Here is an 18,762-nt window from a genome sequence, read left to right on the forward strand (position 1 = left end):
ACAGCACTCAGGGTGTCACCATGACGCTGAGCCAGCACAGCTATGGAATTGCAAAGCTACCGTCACCTTATTTGTGTCTTCCACGGGTCCTTGAAATCTCTTCTGCTGCCCACCCTCCGGCGGTGGGATGGAAACCCGGGGGGCCCAGGAAGCTGCTTGGTGGGGAGATGCCACGGTTCTCCATCACTTCACCTGGCGGTAGGGTGGCGCCCGTGGTTGGCAGGTGGCGGGGGCTGTGACTGGGCAGGAACAGGAGCCGGCCTGGAAACGCGCTCTGGTTTGGGAGGTTTAACGCTGTACCTGTCCTCCTGCAGGCAACTCCACGGGGCCCCAGAGCCAGGCCACCCCCCTGACTGGGCTCTCATGTGGGCCCCAGGGGGCTCTCGGCGGCAGCTCACATTCCTGTCCCTGGTCGGTTCACTCCTCAGGCAGCCTCCTGGGACCTGGCCTGAGAGCCCACACTGACCCCCTCGCACGGTCCGTCACCTGGGCCAGCAGGCCTCTCTTTGGCTCTGCGGGCAAAGCAGCCAGCCTGTCTTCTGCTCTCTAGAGTGTGCAGGTGGAGGTGAGACATCAGTCCACTGGATTTCCCAAATTGCAGGGGACACTGTGAAGCTCTCTCTGAAGCTTGAAGCGAAGGGTGGGCATCCCACACCCTCCTCGGACTTAGTTCACCTCAACATCTCCCTGGTCTAACCTCAGCAATGGACTCTTGGGTGTCCTCAGTGTGGCGAGGGTTCGGGTCACCGAAATTCTGCATCACTCGTGGGCGGAGGTCAGGGCTGGGGTGGGGTCATCTCTGCACACGCCCCACTTTCCTCTCGGGTACAGCAGTGTTTGGTCAGCATTTGCAAGCTGGGGGAGTGTGACTGCTCACTGCTCCAGGAGCGGCACAGTCAGGAAGTTCACGGAAGGATGGGGGACCAGGAGGAAGAGGCTTCAATCCGGTAGCACATGGTATGTGGGCCAGGCTGGCCACCGACCTCCCAGTTCAGTCCGTGGAGTTTAGGCCTGGGCAGACTGAGCACTAGGAGAGAAAAGCAGGTCCTGACTCTGGGAGGGTGGAGAAGAGGGACACTGGCCACGGTCCCCCGGAGCCGGGCCTCAGGTTGACCCCATTCAGATACTGCCTGAAATGCCACCATCAGTTGATGCCTTGGGTTAAGCTGTGCCCCCTCTACTCAGCTCATCCCCAGTCTCCCTGCCTTAGTTTTCTCACCCATAAATAGGTCAATAACTGCCTGCATCTGAGTCGATTCATGTGAAGTGCTTAGCACACTTCCTAGTTCATACTCAGAAACTCAGTACATGTTAACTCTCTTTGTCCCCTCAGGTAGCCTGGGCTGGCCCCTAGCCATGTGGCCCGTCCTTTGCACACTGGAGCCAGCTGAAACTGTCCTGGCCAGCCACCTGGGACCTCAGACGGCCTGGCCCATGTGGCATTTCTTTGGCAGAATCTGGCACTCGTGGCCCACGGGGCCTGTGCTCTGGGATGGCCAGGCTGGAGCATCTGGCAGAACTCCCAGGGCCTCCCATCTGTCATCCCTGCTGCCACAGGGACAGCAAGGACACTTGGATCAAATCTCCTTGGAGACAGGGCCTCCCTCCCACACACACCCTTGGGGAATGGGGACCGGCAGCATGCCCAGAAGGAAACCTCCAGGGCCACCAGGATCAGGGGACCTGAACCCAAAGTCTGGCTTTAACTTGTGAGACCTTGAGTCAGCCACATAGCTTTCCAGAGCTTCATTTGCTCAACAGTGAAACAAGGATGAAAGTCCCCATTGCCTTCAGGGAACATCGTGAAAAGTGAGAATGAGACCACAAAGGGGCTTTGTTTCACACGTAAAGTAGGATTAGCATTTTGGGATCCCAGCATTTTAAAACTGGGAGAATATGTAATATATTGTTCTCTGTGGCTATTTTGGTCTCTCTGTCACCTGCTGAGTGCCACCCCCATCCCCAGTTACCAGAGCCTACAGTGATATTCTCCAAACTAATCTCCTTTGGACAGTCAGTGTTCAATTGGCTGGGCCCAGGTTTCTGGATTCTAAATTCAAATGCAGCCTTTCCCAAGTCGTGGCGGGGGGCGGCGGGAATCCGTTAATTTTGCAGAACTACTACTTCTGATCAGGGTGAACTAGGTCATTTGGCCTGAATTCTCAACTAAAGACAACTTAAAATCTACTCAAAATATATTTTTTCTAAAAAAAAAGTTTGATTGGGGGTATCAGAGAACAAACAAGGGAGTAAAGAATCAGAGACAAGATCTGGGAAAAGAAGGAAACCCAGAGACACGTGGCTTTGGGGCTCCTTCCTCCTTGGGAGGACCACTGACCCCAGAAGACACTCCAAAGGTGCTGAGCAGAGCTGTTAGCCTCTGGGACTAAGGAGGTAAAAACTAGGCCCACCAAGAGGAGGGGGTGCCTGGCAAATCTTTCATGCTTTGGGTTGGGACCCCAGGGGAATTCACCCCCAGAAAACAAATGAGCCGGAACTAGACCAGCACTCCAAGGGACTGCAAATCATCTCAGTCCTGAAAGTAGATTAAAACAACCGTGGTTTGCTAAATCCCAAGCCGTCCGCCAGATGTAAACGTAACCCTCATGGAGGTAGACTAACTTCATTCTATGCCTCAGATTCTTTCTACAGGTTTTCCGATAGAATGGGTGGCGTTCAGTCGAAAATCGCCACGTATGTGAGGAGACAGACAAAACTAACAAAAACCAAGGGAAACAACAGACGCTAGAAATAGACTCAAAGAGGATCCGTATCAGGGAGTTATTAAAATAACTATGTGCAGCATGCCCACATATGTGAAGGACAAGGTAGAGAGCTTTGCTGGAGAACCAGAAATGATTTTTAATCGTCCTCTTTCTATTTTTATCCCATCAACTTCATTCTTAACATGCAGGGTGCCACGGTTCCCCTGCAGAGGCCAACGGATGAGAGACAAGGCAAAGAAGCTTCGGGGAAAAGCCAAAAAGAAGCAACTGTGCTACATTCAAGGATGCCTGTCTGGAGTGTGCTTGCAATAATGACAGCGCGTTGTACATGCACCGTCCTACTTTCTAGTAGCAAATCCATTGCTGCTCTGTAAGATGCAATTGAACATAGACACCCTCCAAAACTCAGCAGACTACAATCTTAAGGGGCTTTGCGCCTTTGAACAGGGACCCATCTCCCTCCTCCCTTGTACCTGCCAAGACCCAGCTCGGCCCCTGGCCCAGAACAGTCATGGCAAAAAAAAAAAAAAAAAAAAAAGCAAAGCAGCATTTGAGCACTTGTTTTGTGGCAGACTCCTGCTAAGGGCTTTCCATGCAATGTCACAGCTCTAGGAGCTGGTTGTGACTACTCTTTCCATTTTGCAAATGGAGAAGCTGAGGTCTAGGGAACACACATAACATGTTCAAGGTGTCCTGGCCAACTAGCGTTAAAGCCAGGATGTGCGCCCAGGTCTGCCTGCTCCCAGAGTGGGTCCCACTCCCCACCTGCTGATTGCTGGGGTGATCCTGGATGTCTATGGTCAGAGGAGGCCTTGGTTTCTCCTCTCCAAAAAAACTCGCCAAACACCAGGCTGTAGCCTGGGAAAGCTGGTGTTAAAGATCCAAGGCCAAGGCTTAGGAAGTGAGAACACTTCCATGGATCCGAGGTTCTGTCCATCTCTTCTCTCTCCTCCTCCCTTTCCCTGTTTCTAGAACTCAGCATCCAGCATGCAGAGAGGGCACAGGGATGGACTAGGGATAACCCTAGGCCACATGCATAGGATAGAAGGAGTAAGGGCCACAGGGAAAAATCCTGTTGTGGTCACCAGATCTCTTCCGGGAAAGCTGGGTGGGGACTGTCGAAGAGGCTGCTTTCTGGGGTCCCAAGTCCCTTCCTAGAAAACCAGTGCTCGGAGAGGAACTGCAGGACAAATAGCACTATTTCCAACCTAGGGTACGGGCAAGGGGCTCAGCCTTCAAACAGACCTCCTTCGCCCCACTGGGGGGCCAGAAATCCAGGTCAGGACCTATGGAGGGTCCAGGTCCCTAGAAGTGGAGGGCTCGAGAGCTGTGAGGCAGAGCCCTGGTGGCCCCTGGCCTACTTGGTGGCTTTACCTGATTAGTTTGGTTGGGCAGGAGGGGGTCCCTGGGTACCAGCAAGGTAGCGGGATAAGGTAGAGAGGGGACAAAGTGGGGAAAAGGGCTTCCCTGGGGAGAGGACATAAGGGCTGGAGCAGAGTGAAGCTGGGACAGGTGGGCGGGTCAGATGAGGAAAAGGAGCAGGAGCTTAGAGAGGAGTGGACAGGGGGCGGGGCAGATGGTGACAGAATGGGGTTGGGCGGGGCCTCGTCGTCTCACCCCGGGGGCTGAGGAAGGGGTTCCAATAGATGGAGAACAGGCTCTTCCTGGTGCTAATATATTGCAGCGAGGAGGGTAAGGGACCGACACCTGGAAGAACCTGTTGGCTCCTGTAGCTCACCAAAAGTCACGTGTACATTTGAGAATGAAAAAAGGGGTCCATGAGCAGCAAGGGGGTGGGAAAGAAATGGGCAAAATGGGGTCAGGTAACTGGAGTTGAGGGACAATCCAGGCCTGATGCCAGTCTGGGCTCAGAGCAAGAGCAACGGCGTCCTCTGGTCCAGTCCGAGTCAAAGGGGAGGGAGGCAGGCGGCATCAGGCATCACCGAGCAGCCAGCAAACATCCCTGTTATGGATTAAGAGCCAAACGGGTGAGGCGGGGGCGGGGGGCAGGGCTCAGGCTGGGTGGGCCAGATCCAACACTCGGACCCTGTCAAGTCCCAGAACATTCCCTCCCTCCTGGGCCCTAGAGACCCCGAGTCCCACACCCTTCCTTTCCCTTCTTCCCCCCACTCCTGGCACTCACCTACTGGGGTCCTACAGCCTCAGGGAGGTGACCCGGGGGATGCGGAAGAGCTGAGTCTCCTCAGAACTGGTGGAGCTGTGACGTCGCAGAAAGAGTGAGTGAGCACCCAGGCACAGACCCTTGGCCCTGACGCAGGGACAAGCCCAGAGCCCCGATTTTCCGGCTGCAGAAGCTCTCCAGGGGGTAGGAAGAGTTCCTAAAAGCAGAGGCTGGGTAGATGTGTTTGCAACAAGAAGGATGTGGGCAGACATACGAAAGAACTTTCTGGACCTGGAGTGCCTCAGAGGGTGTGACTCTTCAGGGCTAGGCATGAGCCTCCTCAGCCTGGGAGGCCTCAGGAGGGGGTGTGCCGGGGCGTAGAACCCAGCAACTAGAAGGACGCCTTCCTGGACCCCTGATGTCCCCTCCTCAGTACCTGGCAGCCTCCTCACCTGAGGCGTTTCCAAATGGGACGAAAGTATTTGGAGGTCTTGACGGCAAAGATGATGCTGGGGATCAGGAAGAAGGTGCACCATGCCAGGCAGAACCAGAAGGCATTCTAGAACAGAGGCTGTGAGGTCAGCTTGCTGTGGCTCGGCAGCAAAGTCTTCCCACCCTGCTCTGTACCCTTAGTCCTCCCATTGACTCCATGAGGGGTGCGGGCTGAGGGGAAGGGCTGGTGGGCAGGCCTGGAGGCAAGAGTCCTGCTTCACCTCGTGCCCTGCTCACGCCGCCCCTCCGATTGGGGCCTCCACGTCCACGAGCCCTGATGAGCTTGAGGCACTCACCCAGGGGTCAGCGATCATGTCACACAGGATCACACGGCCATTGTCCAGGGCTCGGGAGAGAGGCTGGCAGGTGGCAATGTGCTGAGTCACCTGTGGGGTCAACATGAGGCAGGTACATGCAGAGACACTCAGACCCACAGGTATACACCCCATATTCAGAGAAAGAGGTTGACAGGAACAGAGTTAGGTCCAGGGACCCCGTAGGGAGCCACTGCACAGTTTGTACGGACACATGGATGCAGGGACATAGAGATGAGGACACATTGACATAGGCTCATTGCTCCACTCTTATCTTTTCCGTCCCATTCACCAGCCTCTGTTAAGCCCCTACTGTGTGCCCGGCACTGTGCACGCACACACACTCACTGCATACATGTGCACATACACACACACGTACTCAGGGTTGAACAAGACCCCACCTGCCTAGTGTGGGTGCCAGATAGCTTGCAGAGGCTGTGGTCAGCCCAGGCCTGCAGGAGGAGGTGCACTTGGAGAGCTGGACAAAGGGACCGGCATGAGGAAGGGTATGGTGACAAGGTGTGGATGGCATGTTCTAGAGAGCCAGGGCCAGCCCAGCTCACACTCAGGCCTCAGAGAGGGGCTGTGGCAGAGGCTGAGTGAACAGAACCCAGCCAGGAAGCAGGGGTGCAGATCTGGGAGTTTGGGCTCAATGCTGAAGGCCTAGGGCACCCCGAGGGGCTCTCGGGGCAGAGGAGGGATGTAACAGTGTGAAGAGCCGGTGGTGCTGGGAACCTGCTTGAGGCCAGGAGAGCTTGAGCCCCCACTCACCTCCTCTCTTACCCAGGCCACGTACTGGGAGAAGTAACCCATCTCTCGGGTCAGGAAACACTCACTTTCCTGCAGGACAGAGAGGAGTCCAGGACTGGCAGGTATTCCAGGAACCAGCAACCCCGCGCCCCATGCCGGACAGGGCAGGCCGAGCTGGCTTTCCTGGGAGCCACGGTGAGGGGACAGGGATGGAGAAGAAGCTCCATGTGCCTGAGTGCCTCAGCCCATCTCTGACTAGGAAGCAGCCCCCCTGCCTCTGCCCATCTACCACTCACATTCCTCAAGATACTGGTGGCCCAGGTAGGCAGCTGTCCTTTTAGGTAAGTGACATTGTCCAAGACACGAGAGGTCTCTGTCTGGGGGATTGAAGAGAAGAGAGGCTTAACTTAATGCCCTGTTTGTTCAGCGAGATGCTATGCATTCATTCACCCATTCATTCATTCAACGTGTAAAACACACATACTCACCTTAGCGGTGGGGGGTGGGGGGGTGGGGGTGGGGGTGGGTGTTAGGCCCTAAGGACACAGAGGCTAAAGATGGTGGTCTTTAAGGATCTGCTCATCCACCCCCATTTCTTCCCACCCTCTACCCTCAACCTCCAGTGGGACTGGGCAGAGCAGATGACATCCCAAGCCAACAAGGCCCTGACTTCCTCTTTCCCTCTGTTGCCCACCTGCTCTCCCTCCCCCTCCCCCTCCCCCTCCCCCTCCCCAGCAGCCACCTGGAGATTCGGGGCTGAGGATGCCAGGGCCCTGACAGTGAGGTTGAGGTTGGCCTGTGGAGAAGAGAGCAGGGATGGTTAAGGGAAGGGATGGGTAGAAAAGGAGCGTTTCCGGCCCTTCCTTCCTCTTTTACCCCTCCCTGCCTCTCCTCTTCCCCAGGTTCCAGGCTCCCTGGGCCTCCAAGCTTACCACAAGGCTCTGTTGGGGGAGGACCTTCTCCTGATAGAGGTTTTTGAGCCCTTGGGCTTCCTCTTGCAGCTGCTGCCCCAGCACAGAACTGCCCTGAGGGGAGACAGGGATGGGAATGGCACTCTGCCAGGGACAGCCCAGCCTTCGCCAACACATTCTTTACCCAGCTGTTCAGCCAGACATACTGAGAAGATGTGGAGAGTGCTGGGCTCAGAGGCAGAAAACCGAGGCCACCTTAAGCTCCTGGGCCTGATCCAGGTTTGGGGGCACTAAGCCCAAGTTCTAGGTCCACCCAGAGCTGACTAGGTGCTCCTAAGTCAGAGCCACAGAGGTTGTCTGAGCTGCAGTGGCATCTGCTGAGACAGGAATACTCCTTGTCTGCCCATCATGCAGAGTTGGTGTGGGGTCTATGTTTTGAAGAGAACTCTTTAAGCTTTAAATACTTATAAATACAAAATGCTATTTTTTTCCAATAGCGTGTAAGCTCCTCGAGGGCAACTATCGTGATATCTGGTCCGTCGCATTGTCCTCACACCTGTCCCAGCAGATTCCCTGAGCGGTGTGCACTAAGAAACGCTTGCCCAACTGTGTGATGTCAGAGCAGTTACTCCATGTGATCTGAGGTGGAAGATAATCTACTTCGCAGATGAAGAAACCGAGGCCTGGAAATGCTGAATGACCTGCCTACGGCCACACAGCCATTGGTGGTAGGTAGCTTGAGTCAGAACCGACTCTGCCAAGCTCTGAAGCCCAGCCAGGGGATCCAGAGCCTCAAAGGTCACTGGTGGGAGCCCTCAATCCCCTGTCCTTGCCTTCATGCCCTCCAAGCCCTCCCACAATCTCCCTCCTCCCAGGCCTCTCTCTGTCTGACTCCTGCCTGCCCAGTGGGGTCTCGGGTCTTTCTCACTTGGGTCCGGGCCAGTCCTTCCAGCTCCTGAGCCAGCTTCTCCACGTCGGTGTTCACCACAGGCTTCTGGATCTGGAGATAGACAGGAGAAGCCAAGAGGGGATGCACTATGGCTCCTCCAGCCCTGTACTGGGGTACAGTCTATTCAGAAGTACCCCAAACGAGCTGAATCTATTGTGACACGTTGGTCACAGTGGGTTTGACCTGAAACTGTAAAATAAATCAGGCATTTCCCATTAGGATAGAAGGGGAAAAAATGAGGCGCCCTCTGGTGTAACCCATCGAAGAGGCCTCCTCCCACCTGCATACTGTCCACAGCAGTGGGTTCAGGACCATGAACAGCGACACACGCTGCTGGGTGGGAGCACGTTCCTTCCGGCCCAGCCCAGATGGTGGCTCCAGGACAGGCTTGAGGCACATGGTGTGCAGACACCCCCAACAGGAAGAGGCCCCAGGGACGTGTGGAGAGGTGAAGGGAACATGGAGGGCTGTGATGAGACAATACACCACCCCCCACCCCAGCTCCTCTGCAAGCCCCTCTGTTCTTCCATGGTCTGGACTGAGGTGTTTCCTGCTGACCTGATCAAGGAAGGTGGAATAGTGGATGTTCTCCAGCCCACTGCTCTGCAGGGCTTCCAGGTCCCGGTGGGCGGCTGGGCTCAGCAGGTCCAGATTCTTCACGTCTATTTTAAGGTTCTGCAACTCCTGCTGCAGCTTGGCGGTATACTGAGGGGGTGGGGGACAGGGTGAGGGTGTGCCCAGTTGCTGAACCAGGACCCCAGAGCTGCTATCCTAGGTGAGGGGTCCCCAAGCTCTCAGGGCCCTCCTTCTGGATATCCAAGGCCCCCACCTTGGCTACTCCCAGCCCCAGACAGTCTCCCAGGAGGCCTCTGCTTCCCACCTGTCCCTACTCCAACCCACCCCCACCAAGACCTAGCTCTCCTCTGCAACTATCTGGCTCACGGACAGAAACACAGACCCTCTGGCAACCCAATATGAAATAGCTTCCCTGGCCCAACTTTATCACATCACCCTTGTTAAGGTCTTCAAAGTATCTGTTGTTCTGAAATTATTTGTGGGCTTGTTTATTGCCATCAGCTCCAGGAGAGTGGCAACTTGTCTGCCCATTCTGTACCAGCCCCTCAGTGTAGAGCAGAGGCTCACATGTGGCAGGCACAATACAAGTTTGTTGAGTGCGTACAAATGAGTGAATGAGTGGGGAAACACAATCACATTTCCAAGAGAGACCACAGTTTAAGGGGACTCTTGAGGGCACCTGGGTGGTTCAGTCGGTTAAGTGTCTGACTCTTGACTTCAGCTCACAGTTCGTGAGTTTAAGCCCCATGCCAGGCTCACCCTGACGGTGCAGCGCCTGCTTGGGATTCTGTCTCTCCCTCTCTCTCTGGTCCTTCCCTGCTTGCTTGTGTGCGCTCTCTCTCTCTCTCTCTCAAAATAAATAAACATTAAAAAACAAAAGGGGACTCTTGGCATTTTTCAACCATTGCTAGAAGAGACTGGGCATGAAATTCAGCCCCGATGTTTAACAGATGAGAAACTGAGGCTAGAGAGGAACATTCACTGGCCCAAGATTTCATAGCAAGTTAGCTAACAGAACCCAGCCCCGCTCACCCCTCCCTATCCTGCCACACTGCTTCCCTCTAATCCTTGAAGAGGCGGGGGTCCTATGGCAGTGTTTCAGGCACAAGGGTATACCTGACAGGTATAGCATAACAGACAGGTACACAGGAGAGGCTTGAAGGCGAGCAGAGCCCTCCTGGTGCCCTGGAAAGCACACCTTGTCATATTTATTTCTGCATCATCAGCTCGTTCTTATCTCCTTTGAAGACAAGTGCTCTTAAGGTCACATTTGGTGTGTTGCACATGGCCCTGAAGGACTGCCCAGTCCCTTTGAACCTGAAGCTCGTCCACACTATTCTGTGAGCTGGAACCTCCCCTGAGAACCATGACGTCCAGCTAGCAGAGCAGGGGCACCTTCTGCCCGGGTCCCCTGCTGCAGTCCTCCCTGGCCAGCCTTCATCCATGGGGCAGTAGCTCTGGCCTCACATTGGGATGTGGCTGCTCTGTGGACCTTTCGTCTGCCAGGGATGCAGAAAGGGGAGGCAGCTAAGGCAGTGTGCCAAGTACGCAAGATTACACTTTCAGACACGGAGTTGGAACTGAAATCTGAACCATTTGGCTATGCTACGCTGTGGGTTGAGAAGGGCTGGTGGATTTAAGAGGAGTTGGAAGGGTTTCTGGAGAGGAGGAGGGATCAGGAGTTAGCATGGTAGGAGTGTGGGTCAGGGGGAGAGGCAGGGGGGAGACACAGGGGTTTCCCAGGACATGCTTGGGAAAGGCTCCCCAGGGGCCTTGGGAGTCCAGGCGGCTCTCCCCACCTCACTGAAGTGCAGACAGAGGTAAGGAAGGAATATGTTACAGCTTCTGTGCACCCTTAGGAAAACGACATTCTCAAAATACATCCCCTCCGGTGAAGCAGCCATTCCTTCTCTCTGTCCTAGAATTGTCTCTTGCCAGTATGGATATGGTTTCTATACACCAAGCTCTGGCAAAGTCCAGTGGTTAACGGAACAGGCTTGAAGGGCAGGGCTCAAACCCTGCCCACCTACTGGCTGTGTGAGCCTGGCCAAGGGCCTCTGGTGAGCCCTCCCCCAGGGACACCCAACTTCATCACTGTCATTTTCACTGACATACCCCATTCTCAACCACCCCACTACTGACTGCAGTGTCCCAACCAATGCCTGTCCTCAGCCAGGACACGCACACCTTAGCCCTCTCATTCACTCTCCTTATCCTTTCCTACTACAACCTCAGCTGTGTTCACTTCTTCCCCGAGCACAGCACTCAGAGCCGGTCATGGCCTCCAGGACCTCATCCATCCACCCACACACCCTAGAAGCCTCCCTGGGCTCTCGCCCTGGGTCAGGCTCTGAGCTTTCACCTGGGGCCTCTGTCCCTGAGGCACCTCGATTGCTCCTGCAGACTTCTCAAGTTCAATAAGATGGACCTACCACAGAGGCAAGGCCAGAGGAAGGGGTTCTGCAGGAAAGAATCCCCACAACCCTCCAGGAGGTTCCCTCACCTGGCTGATATTCAGGTGCTTATCCAGGTCATAGGAGTCATTGAGCTGCAGGACGCTCCAGAGCGCGGCCCCTTCCTTGCACTGCCTGGGGAAAAGTAATGGGCATCGAAGACAAGAGAAAAGGACAGCAGGTGGGGGCTGACATCACCCACCTCAGCTGCTCCTCACACTCTGTCCCCCAGCCTAAGCATCCCACTCACTGATAGGCCAGGAGGATGCTGATGTTCTTCTTCAGGCCAAGAAGCTGAGACAAGTTCATGGATGGGGGCAAGTTCCCTGGGGTGTCTGCAAACTGGAAAAGGGGCAAAGAGGAATGGGCCTGAAACAGGCTGAGGGCAAGGCCATCCCAGCTCCCCTAGAGCCTGGCCCCATGCCACCTTGGCACAGAAGAGACCACGACCCTGTGACTGCAGCCCAAACCTGCCTCTAACTCAAATCACCCCTGGGCCGTTAACTCCTTGCAGGGAAACTTCTCTGGGCCAGCACCTTGGCTCACCTACTAGAAGCACTGGAGAACCAGGATTTCCAGTTTGCAGACTCAGTATTAGAACAGACAGACTCGGGTCTGGGTGCAGCCCCTGGGATGCCTGCCCTGGGGCCTGGGCATTATTCCAGGGACTCACGGATTTGTTCTCTCACCCCTTTTCCACTTGTCATTTCCTGCCTTTCCTTGGCCATCTCCAGCCATCCTCCTGTCCCTCCCTCCCCTTTCCCCCTCTGGCTCCCACTTCGTTCTAACCCCTTGCTCTGCCCTCATCCCCCTCCACCTCCCTCTGGGCTGCAGAACACGGCAGGCTCACCTTGTAGAGCTCTCTGCTCTCCCAGCTCCGGCACACCAGCGTCTGCACATTGCCGCCCACCAGGAAGGTGGCGAAAACAAGGAGGATGAGGGGTGCGGCAAGGAGGAAGCTGAAGCCCACACCCCTGGGGGAAGGCAGAGGGACAGGGTTGAGATGGGAGAGAGAGGCCAGCTGCACTGGACCACACCCTCTGTCCCGCCACATCCGGGGGCCAGCGTGGTCAGCGAATCGGCCCCAGGGCAGAGCCCTTTGAGGGCTCAGCCTCCTGGGCCAGGGGGGAGAGCTCAGAACTGCTGGCTGTTCCCCTCCCCCTTCCCCCACTCCCCTCATCATGGGTGTCCTGGCTGGCCCTAGCAACCTAGAGGAGAAGGTAGCTGCTTCGCTGGAAGAGACAGGACTGCCCACCCCTGAGACTAAGGCACATGGAGGAGACTGGCTCCAGAGCTCAGCCCTCAACAGAGCCACCTGCAAGGGCCGCAACTTAGAAGGGTTGAACAGGACCAGTGCTGCCCTGTAGGGCTTCTCTGGGGGACAGGCACAGCCCCAAGCCAGGGTTTGAGGCTTGGAGAATAGAACAAAGGCTGCATTTCAGCCTCCACTCGCCCCTTGGGTCAGGCAGATTCTACCTCGGGTGCCACCTCCTATTGGTAGTACTACCTAGATACTGGGTTAAGAAGGACTGTGAGGCTACGTTTGACTCAGTGGGAAAGGGTGCCCGCTGGTTACTATAGTTGCCACTGGTGTGGAAGGGGGAAATGCTTCTTATTTGCCATTCCCGCTCTAGTCCACCCTTGTATACAGATGAGGACACGGAGGCCCAGGTGGGTGAATAATTTGCCCGGAGTCATCCAGTGAATCGGTGCCAGAGGCAGAGGTAGAGCTCAGCCTCTTGATCCCCAGGACTTGCTTCTGTAGCCACACTAGGAGCTGTCCATGGGCATGAGAGGAATCTGGGCCGCCCAGTGGGAAAGACCCTTCCCCTCTCCCCAGCCCTTCTTACATCATGAGGAAGCGGGCTCCAGCCTCGCCCTTGGCTTCCGAGTGGCCGGGGTCCTCCCTGGCAGCCAGCCCCCAGATGCCGAGGTTGAGGCCCAACAGATTACAGACCACCACAAGCAGGACTGCAGAGCACAACACGCAGCCCAAAATCCACCTGCCGCAGAGAGGGTGCGGTGTCACTGACAAGGGAGGCACCAGGATGGGCTGGCATAGGACCTAGGGGCTGGGTGGGGCCCCACTGCTCCTACGGGGTCCCCAGGCTCAGATCCCAAGGGCACACAGCCAAGGTGGAGACAGAGGCCCGAGGAGTAAGGGGTCTTGGCTTAAATGGAGGCAGATGCTTAGTGCAGCCAGGGGTTGATGGGGGCTCAAAATCAGGCCCACAGTGGCTGAGAGGCTGGGCTGCCTATCCCATCCCCACCCCACGGACTCCCAGGCACCTGTATTTCTCATATCTCTGCACCTCCTTCAGGTAGGGGCGGCTACTCTGTTCCACCTCCTCCAGCGCCTGGCTCCAGCGAGAGGCTGCCTCCCAGCCTGGGAACTCTTCGGCCAGTGTCCTCAGCCCTTCAGGCTTCTGGGCTATCACCTTCTTCAGCTCTGCCCAAAGCAGCAGAGACTTGTGGGAGGGGCAGGAAGAACATGTGGGACCCGCGGAGAGGGCCCACTCTCTGACCAGGCCCAGATGGAGGACAGCCTTCCCCTTCCACCCTCCCCCCACTGCCCCCCCTCCTCCTCTCGACAAGTCTCTGGTGGGGGTGGCCCCTGGACAGGGCCTCACCTTTGACCACGTTGGCCGTCTGCAAAGCTGCCAGGAGCGGGAGTGCGTTGAAGGTGCTGTTCTCCTACCAGAACAAAAGGCAACTGTGCCTCCCACTTCCCACCTGCTGTCCCAGCTTCAGGGACCCTTGACATCACCAGGCCCAGAGGCGGGGCATCCCTCTTAGTGCTCCCAGCTCAGGAAATGAGAAAACAGGCTTCCCCTTGTTCTCTTGGTCAATGGCTTCTTCTCTCCTCCTTCAGCCCGGCCTGACTCAGCTCCCCAAAACATTGCTCCTGGAAGACCCCCGCCTTGCCCTCCCCACCTCTCTTGCCGAGACTGCGGCAGCCTCCCAGCCATCCGCTCTTCTCTTCCATCCATCCTACGCATGCCAGGCCTAGGTCCCTACAGTCCAGCCCCAACCTACTCTTCCTAGCCTCAGCTTCCATTTCCTTCCTCCCGGGAACTTCCGCGCCGGCCGCCCAGCACAGGTGACTCACCATTTCCCCAACTCTGGCATTTTCCAGGCCCCGGGTCACAGGTGCTGACTCATGCCGCACCCTCCCCCACAGCCCATCTGCATGACAGGTTGTACCTCCAGGGCTCAGCTTCTGTCCTCTCTCCCTTGCCACCCCAGCCCCCCTCCCCCCCCCCCACCTTGAGGGGCCCAGCTCTTCCTTCTGAGTTCCAGGCCAGCCTCCCCCATCAGAGAGCGTGCACTTGAGAACCGGCATCATGAGCCTCCAGCCCAGGGAGCCATATGGGAGGTAAGGCCCTGATTTGACCCAAGTCTTAGGTTCAGCTGGGTTCCCACCCCAAAGGGGGAAAACGAGATCCCTCACTTGTGAGCTCCCAGGTGATGGGGAAGTCAGGTAGACTGGGCAGGCACTCACCTCCTGGACCATGCTGGAGAAGTTGGCCTCTGGGACACCCTTCAGCCGATGCAGGACATCGTCCACTGGGGACACCTGAAATAGGGTGGTGGTGGTATGACAAAGTCCATAGAGAGGCCTGAGGGGGGGTCCCTGAGGGTGGATGGGAGGAACCCTCAGTGTCCCTGTGTGCAAATGGGGAACACCTCCCCAGGTGGCAGGGAGAACTCAAGGAGCTAATACACACGAAGCTCACAGTACGGCGCGTGGCCCAGGAAAGCTCTTGCCCCCATTGCCAGGATGACCATCGTCAATCCTCGGAGAGGGGAGGAGCCACCGAGGAAAGGGATCAGCAGTCTGCCTCAGGAAGCATCCAGGGATTCCTGGAGCAGCAGGCAGAGCAGCGCCCCCACCCCCGTTTCAAGCGGCCCTGTCCTGGGCCTGCACCTGGTCAAAGTCAGCTCCCAGCTCCAGGGCACGGGCTCGGCTCTGGGCCTCTGTGCAGTCCTGGCAGCCAGGCTCCTGCAGCAGGGTGAGGAGGTGCTCCCGGCGCTCCCGGACAGCTGGCTCCAGGTCCCGCTGGCCCTCCCGCAGCTCCACCAAGGTGGCATTCAGGGCTTGGAGGTGATCCATAGAGAGCTGCAGGGCTGAGAGACACCGCTCTGGACTGAGCAGTCTCCACTGTTATTGGCACAGAACATCTCCCCCCTCCCCCCAGCCAAAGGGATGTGGGTCATTAACTTCCGCAGTTTTAATGGAAACTGCCCTGGGGCACATTTAGCCAGGTTGTGGGCAGGGATGCCAGGAGGGATCCCAGGATACAGCCATCAGAAAGTCAGGGGTCGGGCTTGCTGAGGCGGGGAGAGAAATCCAAGGCTGAGCGAGGATGGGGCCTGCCCCCAAGAGGCAGCCACCCGGGACACTGGGCCCACTCACCCTGGCCCAGGCTGTTCACTGAGGTCAGCACTTCATACACGGTGCTCTTGAGCTGGGTGTAGATCGTGCTCCCAATGCTCTTGCCGACACCTGGGGAGCACAGGGTTGTCTGCAGGGCTGGCCCCCAGAAGCCGAGGGGCCCTCTTCACCCATCCAGCCAGCCTCCCCAGGCCCTGCACTGGGCTCTGCAGGGGAGGTCCTGGCTTCTTGGTCCTGTCACGCGGTGACTACTGTGCTCCCCAGCTGGGCCCAATCCCTGTCTCTTCAAGGGTGTGCCCAGGTGGAGCCCAGGATGAGGGGTGAGAGGGCCCCCAAGGCAGGCCTGAGCAGGGGGACCCAGAGGCTGGCCAGCCTGTCAGCCAGCTATAACCCTCACCATCCAGTTCCTCCAAGACTCGCTTCTGGGGAAGGGAGAACTGCTGTGCCACGGCCTGCAGCTCCTAGGCAAACATAGGGTCATGAGGCTGCTCTTCCCTGTCACCTGACAGCCCCCCTCTTGTCCCTTCCCTAGCCCTCCCCGGGCTCCCCACACAGCTGGGTGGCCATCCTGAGGATGCCCTGGGTGCACTTATGTATTATAACAACTCTCCAGCAGGGGGCAGTCAGGCGCGTGTTGAAAGGGGCACCCTTTCTAATTTGCAGGTCCCACTCTACTCTGCCCCGCCTGGGGCTGGTGCTCAGGCAGGCTCGTGGGGGTGAGGGGTTACTGGGCACTGACCTGGGGGACATCGGAGACCAGGCCCCGGAGGCTGAGCAGAGTCTCAGGCACGGCCTCCACCCCGGGGGCCATCTGCTCATGCATGCGCTGGTTGGTGACAAAGGCACAGACCACACCAATGCTGCAAGGATGGGGGAGGAGGCAGGGGCTTGCTGGATGCCCACGAGCACTTTGGGCCTCAGCCCACACCTCCCACCTGGCCTGGGCGCCCCTCACAGTAGCACGAGGGTGGTCAGCAGCAGGAAGGCCATGAGGGTGCCTCGCTCACAAGCCATGGCCTTGTGCTCCGTCTTCACGCGGCCCCCACAGCGCCGGCGGCAGCGGCAGCAACAGAAACAGAGCCCGGCGATGGGCACCAGGAGGAGGTAGAGGCCCGCGATCACAGCACACACCACGTAGCCAGCCTCATACCGCACCACCTGGGCAAGGGGGCAGGGGTGAGGGGTTGTCCCGACCCTCCCAACGCGACGGCCTCCGGTCTGACTGCACAGGGAAACCAGAAGGCGAGGGGATGTGCCCACAGCGGGCACTTTGCACACGTCTCCTCCAACCCATGCAAAGTGCGTGGTGTCCTTGTTATTTACCATCTCGTAGAGGAGGAAACTGAAGTCCAGGTTTGCTCACTGCAAAACCCCAGGACCAGTTAATGGCAGAGCTGCGGTTGGAAATTAGGCCCGCGGATTACAGCGTGAATGGAAGGGGGGGAGGGGATGCCGGAGACCCCCACCCTGAGGGACACCCAGCAAGGTGGCCTGAGCTGAGGAGGCCTTTCTACTTCTGCCCCTCATGCTCACCCGACACTGCTCTCCGCCTCCCCCCCGCCCCCCCCCCCCCCTCCAGGGCTCACCTCATCCACCTTCACGGAGGACGGCTCATTCAGCAAGGTCTTTACCAACTCTAAGGAAAGAGTCAAACTGGGCGTTTGAGGACAGCAACTGCCCTGCGCCTGTGTCCACCCTCACTGCCAGGCCAAGGTGGGCTCTCTGGAAGGGCTCCTCCCACCGCCATGGCACCCTAGGAGAAGCCCTGTGCATTCTGCCCCGGCCTCCGGAGGAGGGAGGGCTGCCATAGGTGGGAGTGGCTGAGAGGAGGCCCGGCCGACCCCTCCTCCAGAACCCGACAGGTGGGCCCAGCGGTGGAGAAGCCGGAAGCCTGGTTAAAGCAGAGAAGGGGCCCGGCCTAGCAGCCTATCCCTCAAGAGGCGAGGGACAGGCCCTGCAGCCCCTCCTGTCCTCCCAACCCCTAGCACCCCTAGACCCAGAGAAAATCTTAGCCAGGTCTTTGAGAACTTCTAATGTAATTTCTTCTATTTGAGGACAGAGAGACTGAGGCTCAGAGAGGAAAAAGGGCTTGCCCAAGGTCACGCAGCAAGATTTCCAGGTGATGCCGGTGGGCCCCCGGGGACTTCTGGGAAGGAAGGCTGGGGACCCTGCCCTCCAACTGCCCGCTGACGGGGTAGGCGCGCCCCGCGGTCGAGGGGGAACCCACTACCTCCGAGGCCCGCCCGAGGGAGGGGCGCACTCACCGGCGGGGAAGGGGTTGAACTGCACCACGGAGAGGAAGCGGCGCACGGTGCCGTACAGGGGGTTCAGGGGCCCCGGCGGGCGGTCGCGAGGAGCCAGCCAACGGACCCTGGCCGCCGGGGCGAACACCAGGCGCTCTGCGCGGCCGAAGGACCTGCAGTCCGCGGCCCCTGCCCCCAGCGAGCTCAGGATCAGCCCCAGCCCCAGCCCCAGCCCCAGGCCAAGCAGGGGCGCCAGGAGGCCGGGTACGCGCGTCATGGGGTCGGCCGGGGGACTGCGGGGCAGGCAGGACGGGGCTCAGGCGGCCGGGGGTGCTGACGGAGCGCGGGGCAGGCCGTGCATCCTTCACCATCCCGTGTCCCCGCGGCTCTCAAAACCGGCCCGACAGGTTTGGGCTCCCGAGCTACCTGGGCGCCCGCCCGCAGCGCTGGAAGGGCAGGGGCGGAGGCCTTGGGGAGGGGGGCAGGGCCTGGCCCGGACCCGCCCCCAGCGTCCTGGGGTGGGAGCCAGGGCGTCTTCTCCCCTCCCCAAATCCTCGTAGGAGGGCTGCCTCCGAGCTGGGAAGGGGAGACACCTCACTAGCTCTGGATTGTTGGGGGGGTGACCCAATTTCAAAAATTGTATTCCATAACCCAGACCCAAGAGCCCAGGCTGGGGCTGGGAAAACAGCCACCCAGCGAAGCGCTGGCCCAAGGGGTGGCGGAACGGCGGCACAGACCCAGGAACCGGGCTCCTCCCCGCGGCTTCCTCTGGGGCCTGCTCTGTCCCCTGGGGTCATGCTTGCGCTTGCTGCCAGGCCGATCTGGAGCAG

The 18,762-nt window shown here is 58.1% G+C and overlaps 1 protein-coding gene across 1 annotated transcript; it reads right to left on the reverse strand.

The window, feature by feature from the left end:
- Nucleotides 1–2,837: 2,837 nt before the first annotated feature.
- Nucleotides 2,838–18,357, reverse strand: PROM2 (prominin 2). The gene is made up of 24 exons (XM_086700504.1): nt 17,954–18,357; nt 17,276–17,325; nt 16,645–16,847; nt 16,429–16,549; nt 16,087–16,150; nt 15,711–15,800; nt 15,222–15,421; nt 14,796–14,870; nt 13,924–13,987; nt 13,583–13,742; nt 13,144–13,296; nt 12,144–12,267; nt 11,544–11,635; nt 11,344–11,428; nt 8,823–8,969; nt 8,244–8,315; nt 7,337–7,429; nt 7,147–7,200; nt 6,701–6,781; nt 6,426–6,494; nt 5,637–5,726; nt 5,301–5,407; nt 4,870–4,944; nt 2,838–4,689 (listed from the first exon to the last, which is right to left on the reverse strand). Exons 1-23 carry the CDS (start codon nt 18,207–18,209, stop codon nt 4,881–4,883), a joined length of 2,514 nt encoding a protein of 837 aa, XP_086556630.1. The 5' UTR covers nt 18,210–18,357; the 3' UTR covers nt 2,838–4,689; nt 4,870–4,880.
- Between the last annotated feature and the right edge of the window lie 405 nt (nt 18,358–18,762).

Source organism: Puma concolor, chromosome A3, assembly GCF_028749965.1.
Source record: "Puma concolor isolate L17-30 chromosome A3, mPumCon1.1.hap2, whole genome shotgun sequence".
Taxonomy (NCBI): Eukaryota; Metazoa; Chordata; class Mammalia; order Carnivora; family Felidae; genus Puma; species Puma concolor.

Bases quoted from the DNA above. Each gene is read 5' to 3' on its own strand.
- PROM2 (XM_086700504.1), bottom strand. From the start codon at position 18,209: ATGACGCGCGTACCCGGCCTCCTGGCGCCCCTGCTTGGCCTGGGGCTG. The intron at 11,636-12,143 runs GTGAGCCTGCCG...CCCCTTTTCCAG, and splicing joins AGAGCAGAGAGCTCTACAAG to TTTGCAGACACCCCAGGGAA. The intron at 7,201-7,336 runs GTAAGCTTGGAG...TCTTCTCCACAG, and splicing joins TCCCCCAACAGAGCCTTGTG to GCCAACCTCAACCTCACTGT.